The 8,198-nt window shown below is 37.3% G+C and overlaps 1 protein-coding gene across 1 annotated transcript; it reads left to right on the forward strand.

The window, feature by feature from the left end:
• Positions 1 to 314: 314 nt before the first annotated feature.
• On the forward strand, positions 315 to 3,468 carry LOC104594284 (RNA-binding (RRM/RBD/RNP motifs) family protein). The gene is made up of 6 exons (XM_010254516.3): positions 315 to 577; positions 697 to 737; positions 1,091 to 1,254; positions 1,731 to 1,830; positions 1,984 to 2,153; positions 2,436 to 3,468. Exons 1-6 carry the CDS (start codon positions 492 to 494, stop codon positions 2,955 to 2,957), a joined length of 1,083 nt encoding a protein of 360 aa, XP_010252818.1. The 5' UTR covers positions 315 to 491; the 3' UTR covers positions 2,958 to 3,468.
• The last annotated feature ends 4,730 nt before the right edge of the window (positions 3,469 to 8,198 follow it).

An 8,198-nucleotide genomic window follows, 5' to 3' on the forward strand; every position in this document is an offset into this window, starting at 1 on the left:
TCCGGAAACATAGGTTAGAGCGTGTTCAATGTTCAACCTAGCCTGGAATTCCGGTGCAAGACTGTAGGGGTGATGATGGCCCGGGCCGGGCTGAAATTACCACGCCAAAAGATGGGAGTCTGGACCATGTTTTGGCCCATTAGAATTTGGGTTGGACCAGTCCAAGTTGCAACTCGAATTCTCTCTGTTCCGAAAACATCTCGATCTCGCTAAGCACGTGACTTTTTTTTAGTTTTTTATTTTTTATCTTTTTATTTCTTTCTTTGTTCCTTTCCCTCTCGTGCCGTGCCATCTATATATATCCGTGATTCTCTAATTGTTGCCTCCCCCTTCTATTCTGCATCTGCGAAACCCTAACCCTAGTTTTATCGTTTTTCTGCGGTCGCAAAGTCTTTGCAAGTCCTAAACCCCATTTTACTTAACTTAATTTCCTGATCTTTGTTCTCTATCAGATCTCTGGGTCGTTAGATATTCCGGAAAGGTAAAAGGTTATGGGTTCGAAATCTAAGGGTGCATCATTGGAAAACGATTCAAAGCCCTCCGACGGCCAGCACACGGGAGAGGGAGCGAGTCCTGGGTTTGTTTTGCTGATGTTTTCATTGATATTCATTTTTCTTTCATAGTTGGATCTATTTTTTTCTTTGCTATTTAAATGTGTCTTTTCTGATTTTGAGTTGTATGTCATATCCACCACAGAAAGATTTTTATCGGTGGATTAGCGAAAGACACGAGCTTAGGTGAGCTTTCAAATTGCTATTTCTTGTCTCGTAGTTTTTTTTTTGGTTATTTTTCTTCTCACTTGGGTTTTGTCTATATCTTTTCCTTTAAATAATTTGAATGTCGTTGCTTATTTAAAAAAAAAGTTGTTCAGTTTCTCAGCTCATTAGCTGTAGTGAATATGTCCTTATTGCTGCTATTAAGTTTCTACAATCCTAGTAGTATTTATTTCTGTCATCTTCTAATGCTTAGTGAATTTGGCTAGAGAGTTAATTTTGAGGGCTAGGGATTGAGCAGATAAGGTTATTTTATACTTGCCCACCATTCGTCTTAACCTCCGTTGCTTTTCGATTTGTTTTTGTGATGAAATTAGCTACATTCACAAAGTATTTCGGAAAATATGGAGAGATAACCGATTCAGTTATAATGAAAGATCGATACACCGGGCAACCAAGGGGTTTTGGGTTTATTACCTATGCTGATCCATCAGTTGTTGACAAGGTTATCGAAGAGACCCATGTTATCAATGGAAAACAAGTAAGTATCTTGTTATGCTTCTTTTTCTTCATTTTGTTATTGTTTTATATTTTATGTTAATGTGTTATATTCACGTTAGTATGGTTATGGGGTTCGTTATTTTGGGAGATGGTGAAATAACATGGGAATTCTGTTAGATGGACCATTAAAAGTGGGGTTCTCTTTACCCATGAGATTAATAACTTAAACAGGTCTCTTTCATTGGTAAGAAAATATATTAACTATTTGCAAGCCTGATGCTTTCTGAATTTTAAGAGCTTTTGGAGATGTAACCTGTATGTTGTTTGTTTTACCTAACATTTTATAGCTTGGAATTATTATTTCGACGGTGTTTTTTTCTATGTTACGGCTGAAACTTCATGAAATGCTGAATGAAAAGTACATACCTGAGAAGACTTGAGTATTTCATAGTTGTCAACTTACATGGATAAACAATGAAAAATGTTAATTTATGCTATTGTTTTTGGAGCTGACAGGTTGAAATTAAAAGAACCATACCTAAGGGCTCTGTACAATCTAAGGATTTTAAAACAAAGAAGATCTTTGTTGGTGGGGTGCCAACAACTGTTACTGAAGGTATAATTTCTTCTCATCAATACCCCAGTCATATGTTATTCTTTTTTTGCATTTTAAATGCATCTGTCTTGCATATGCATGTAGTTTCTTTTGTTAGATGGCAATAATATATTAATTTAGTTTTTTTTTTTTTTTGCATTTGCAATATATTAGATGAGTTCAAAAATTTCTTCTCCAAGTATGGGAAGGTGGTGGATCATCAGATCATTCGAGATCATGCAACCAATCGTTCTCGAGGCTTTGGATTCATAATATTTGACATTGAACAAGTTGTAGATGATATATTATCCAAGGGTAATATGATTGATATGGCAGGCACCAAGGTGAGTTTAATGAAAAAGTTATTCAGGAAATTGTTATGTACACCTATATGGTTTTACTTCATATTGCAACATGTGGCTTCTAATTATGTTCGATGGCATATATTATCGGATTTTTGGTGTAATAATTTTTGCCTCTTTCTATTGTACTTATCACAAATCCAGTGGTTTTGTTTTACCTTAGGCAGATATCGAGACAGATGCCATAGGTCTTTCAAGGCCATGTTGCCAAGATAAATTTTTACAGGTCCCAGAATTTAGGTTAACTTGCTTGCTTTGTTGTAGGTTGAGATCAAGAAAGCTGAACCAAAGAAGCCCTCAAATCCACCACCTGCTCCTGCATTTGGTAGTGATTCTAGGGGCCGTCCATTTGGTGACGGTCTTGGTGGATTTGGTGACTCTTATAGTGGTTTTGGTGGCGGTGGGTTTGGTGCTGCTTCATATAGGAATCCTGGAGGTCTTGGTGGTAGGCTTGGTGGGTATGGTGGTTATGGTGGTGCTAGTGATTTTGGTGGTGGTTATGGGGGTGGTTTTGGCAGCAATGGCCTAGGTGGTTACCGAGGAGAGTCATCCCTTGGTTATTCTAGTCGTCTTGGACCATACAGTGGAGGATTTGGAGGAGGTTATGGTGGAAGCGGACTAGGTGGCTACGGCCGAGGAGGTGAAGGCTATGGAAGTTATGGAGGTTCAGGCTACGGAGGTAGTTACGATTCTGGCCCCGGTGCCAGCTATGGTGGTGCAGGTGGTTTTTATGGAAGTAGGGCAGGCTATAGTGGCAGTAGTCGATACCATCCTTATGCAAGGTAGAAAGAGATGCATCTTGTTGCAAGTGCTTAAGCTTCATTTTAGCGGTTCGGCACGGGTATCTCTAGATTTCAGCATAATTCTTCTCTTATGGCTCGATAGAGGCTTGCAGGTGCTAGAAGTGTCTTCAATTAAAAGGAAAGGTCTAGAAGATCAGAGGAAGTATTGTTAGATATTTTTCTTCATCTCTCTTATGGCTCGATAGAGGCTTGTGCTGTATGACGTAGACCACCTTTTTAGACCGTCTTCTATTTAGTGATTTGTGTCTGCTTGTTAGACATGTTAGATAAATTTGTGGGTTTAGCTTGATGTAGACTTTAGCCTTTTAAATTTAGAGTATGCTACAAGTTGTCCTGATGATACTAGATAGATATATTTTCTTTTACAATTAGCTGTAGCAAAGGAATATTTTTATCATTGCAAGCACTAGGACTTGCTAATGCTTTGCATTGGCCAGTGGGCTGTGGTATTTTATGAAAGCTCAGGACCAGGACATGGCAGGAGTTGCACCTCATTCCTAATTAGTATGGTAGCGAGTTATGTGTTCGTTTCTTCTGCTTTCTAGGTGTGCCAAGGCCTAAGGAAGTGTGCTTCTGCATCTAATAATTAATAGAGTCAGAATCCTCCAGGCTCCAGAGGCGCTGGTTTGTCTTAACTTCCCAACCTCTCTACATACATTAAATTATTGCCTAACCAACCATCCACCCTCTGGCGGTGGTGATTAACGTTTAGAGAGCAGACTGCAGAGGTATTTGATCGGGACTTGTATAACTTGTAAATTTCAAATTCGTTCTGTGGTTGGAGGGGTTTGTGACTCACCGAGGTGTAGGACTCAGCAAGTTTAAACAGACGGAAGCCTCTGATCTGGGTGGGGTTTAAAATCATTCATTCCCCTTCCTCCCGAGTCCCATTTCATGACTAATATTAAATTATAACCAGGTTTTAGCATAATACATCGCGACCATAGCTATAGTGGCTATATTCTCGTCTCTAGTGCCTTGGATAAAGATCATATATATATATATATGCCATTCACTTGTTTTGTTTCTCTAACTATCTGTTAATTAAGATGTACCTTACCTATATTGAAATCTGATTTGTGATTTGTCGATATTCGGTAATGGTTCAAGTTAAGCCAATTTTGGATGCATTTGCATAATTTTATCAACACCTTTTTTATCATTGGGTCTCTATGGAGCAAGGTTCAAAGTATTGACACTTATCGGCTTGTATCGGTTGATACGTGGGACCCCTCCGATATTCTCTACAGTGAGTGTATTGGAGGTCTGACCGGGTCAGGGGTAGATGAGACCTGAATCGGTCCCCTCTGAACTGGTTGCAAAAAAAATTAAAAAAACATTTCAATGTGTATCGATTCACCCGAAATACCCCTATTGGCGTATCGAGCGTGATATTTTGAACCTTGCAATGGAGTGATTATTATTTTTCCCTTGAGAATAATGTGCTCCTCTGAAAGCTTTTTGGTTTGGGCCGTGTGGCAAAAAAGGGTCGGTTGTTACATTGGTTTGTCACTCAAGGTCATGTCTTTGCATCTTCTCATGGTCATCCTCGTATGTTTTCAACTTCATGACCCACCTCACTACATCTAACCTTTTTTCAGACCAAAGACCATACATACATTTGTCAAGTTTTGAAATTGAAGATGCAGTTTCACAATCTTTATCCATATGATTCTGTCCTAACACCATCTAATGTTTTTGATTATTATATGAAAAGGAATTCACTAAAAAACTTCAAACATCTTTATATTCTCCACCCACCGGGTAGCCTCCGCACCTCCGCAATCTTCTGTGATATCCACGTTTTCTTCACAAACCATCGGAATGATCAGCGACACCTGACAAATTTCTTCCACCTGAGTCATCGATGGTATCAATGATAATTCATTGAGGGACAACAGCAATATGTATCGATATGTATCATTCTGGGACCCCTCCAACATGCCCATATAGTGGGTATATCGGGGTTCTGACCTGTTAAGTGGGTGGAGGCTTAAACTGGCCCCCCTGAACTGCTTTCAAAAAAATATAGAAAAACAAAAAAAAATTCTATCGATTTGCCCCGGCCCATACCAGGGTATTGAAATTTTGAACCTTGGCAGCTTGTCATGTAAATTTGTGACCACTCTGGAACAGACAAAACTCCGCAATATGGCCGGAAAAAGAGTGCTTTTATTTTTCTATGATCCCCCCTTTTGACAATTTTTCTCTTTGGTCTTTTTGGTTTTTGCAAGTTGGAGCATTGATAAAAATAAGAAAATTCTCTGCTCTTTAAATTTGGGAACGCTTATTTGAAAGTAAAAGGTGAGACTCGTGAGATCGTGAGGGGGATTGGCTCTTTCCTTGTTCAGAGAAAGGTACGGGGCGAATGGATAAGGCCAAACGAGGTCAAGGTTTGCACGTTTTTCGCAACGGACGCGGATGTTTCGGGCCTTCCGGCTCGTCCTTCTGTAGTTCTTGAATTAAGACTGTTCCTGAGATTGAAGAACCACATTTCACAATGTTACACGGCCCATTGTATTTATTTCGTATGTTTTTGCACTTTTTCTATATGTATTTTGAGATTGAAGAGTGTTTTTATGTGCGTTACATTTTCACTATAACCAAGGTCCTTCATTAAGTCGAACCTGGTTAATTTTAATTTGTATCACGTCTTGAAGCTTCTATTACTAAAGTCTCCATCAAGCACTTGAATAAACTCGATTTGTGTTGCCGGTACGCAGCAGCCATCAGATTACTAGCCTTTTACAGGGCATTTTGCATTAATTCCACTTAGCTGTGTGCTTTGTGTCTTGCGAAACGGTGTAAAAAAATAGGGTTTTTTTACTGTTAAGTGCGTGTTTCATATTTTGAATCGTTGTAGGTCTGTAGTGGAATTCAGAATTCTGAGGTGGAGTGCAGTCTATGTATCTCTAAAAAAATAAGGAATTTAGTGGGGCCCTGTGCAATGTATGCGCAAAAACCCGATATTTAGTATTGCGATAAAAGGAATTAAAAGGAAATGTAAACCGTTACATCATTTGGCTTTGACAAATTAATAATGGAAGAAATTATAAAATAATGTAAGTCAGAATATATTGATGCAGAAGGAGCACTATGACATTTTTCCTTTGGATCAGGATGCACAACAGGGCCAGCCCTTCCCTCGAACCCATAGCCCTCCAATCCTTATGGCTATATGATTTGATCCTAAGGCTGAGTTTGGAAGGAGTACAAATGCAAATATGTAGAGTGCAAAACGTTATATCTGTACATATTTGCATTTGTACTGCTTCCACACTGCGCCAGTATTTGCTGCCACCAATATCTAGAGAATCTAATTGAGCCACCATCAGGTGGTTTGTATTTTCCTAGTTATTATATGTTTTTAGTAGAATAAATTTTCTAATCTAATAAGTGGACTATTTAATTAGTATATCCAATAATGTGAAGTATTTTTATACTTTCACTTTCATATATTTGAAATTAGTTGATTTATTTAGTGCTTTATGCTATTCAATATTTTCTCAATTATTACAATTTTTAATCAATTATTAGATTCAATCAAGGTTCAAAGTGTCGACATGTATCGGCCCATATTGGTCGATACGTATCATTCCGGGACCCCTCCGATACGCCCCTATAGTGGGTGTATCGGGGGTCTGACTGGTTCAGGGGGTGGAGGAGACCTAAACTGGCCCCCCTAAATCGATTTTAGAAGAAAATAGAAAAAAACTAAAAAAGAAACATAATTGATTCGCCTGATATGCCCATACCAGCGTATCAGGCATATCGGTATTTTGAAACTTGGATTCAATAGTTAAAAATACTTAGTATTGAATCAACAATACTGAAATTTGGAGAGAACAAATGCTTTAAATTTATTTATATTAATATTATAGCTTAACTTTAGTTGTTTTAACCCTTCCATAAATCAATTTATTGATATAATTGTTTACTTATTTTCAAATTCTAATACATATAATAATATATTGATTTATTATTATTTTTGGGATTATACCAATACATATCATTTTAATTTATAATAGTATTTTCATTCACACATCACTATTATAATGCATCTAATCATATATTAGTAACTAAATAGCATCAAATGTAAATTTCACTAAATCTAGAAATTATCAACAATTAACATCATTTAAGGATCAATCAGTGAAATTATGTATTTACACTAAAACTTACTGTTAATTACATTTATGGTTAATTAACAGAATTTCACTAATCCATCTGTCGCTTGAATGATGCCAAAAATAGAAAAAAATACTGTGGTTATCACCTCTCAAAATGTGATAAAAACAAAGCAATATTACTAGTAAGACTTTGGTATGAATTGAAACAGAGGAACATTGTGAAATGTGGTTGGAAAATGGAAATGTTGTGCAAGAACAAGGATTCTACTGTGAGTGTGCAAAGGATAGAAACATAAATAGAGTTAGAAGACTTATCGGTTGAGGCGTGTTTTAACATTGTCCTTAAGTAAAATTTCACTTCCTCTGGATTAAATCTGGTGCAATGCAAGAAGTCCGACGTTAGGTAGTAACTCTTATGAGAGATGCCATTAATGGTTATGATTGAGAGGTACGAATTTAAATGAAAAGATAGTTTGTTTAGAATGAAAAAAATGAAAGGTCATTTGTTTGAATTCGAAAATAAAAGGCAATTTAAAGAAAAGACAAAACTGTTCGAATTCAAAATTACATGTCACAAAAAGGTAGGCGAGAACCCACACCCACACCTGTTCCCACGCCCCAACTTGGCTTGGTGCGTGCGTGTGAAAGAGAATTCCTAACCGCCCACCAAGCCATGAGAGACCATATGTATATCCACCCCATATGGGAAAGGCCATTACCTAGTAATAAACTCAACGTTTTTCTTGTAATTTTTCCATGTGGGATTCAAGCAAAGCTAGGAGAGAAAAAATGTGTTCAAAGAGTGGAGGGAAACAAAATTTGAATTTTGGCAAAAGTCAATTGGATTATGTGAGCATGAGACATGTGTGGGTGTGCAATTGAAAGAAAAAAAGACAAAACTAACATTCCTAAACTTTTGAATCACACACATAAAACTACAACAATCCCCAATGTAAGTGTCTTTTAGACTATGAACATACATTTAGGATATGCAAATTAGAGCCTACAGAAGCATGGTGGATTATGCCTATGAACCATTGGAAATTAATCCTTTAACTACATTATGTCTCAATCTGATATATTTATTTTTGCCA

This window comes from Nelumbo nucifera, chromosome 1, assembly GCF_055504915.1.
Source record: "Nelumbo nucifera cultivar China Antique chromosome 1, China Antique-T2T, whole genome shotgun sequence".
In the NCBI taxonomy this organism is placed as follows: Eukaryota; Viridiplantae; Streptophyta; class Magnoliopsida; order Proteales; family Nelumbonaceae; genus Nelumbo; species Nelumbo nucifera.

Coding starts and splice junctions, on each gene's coding strand:
- LOC104594284 (XM_010254516.3), top strand. CDS start 492: ATGGGTTCGAAATCTAAGGGTGCATCATTGGAAAACGATTCAAAGCCC. Junction 578..696: donor GGAGAGGGAGCGAGTCCTGG/GTTTGTTTTGCT, acceptor TATCCACCACAG/AAAGATTTTTATCGGTGGAT. Junction 738..1,090: donor AGCGAAAGACACGAGCTTAG/GTGAGCTTTCAA, acceptor TGATGAAATTAG/CTACATTCACAAAGTATTTC.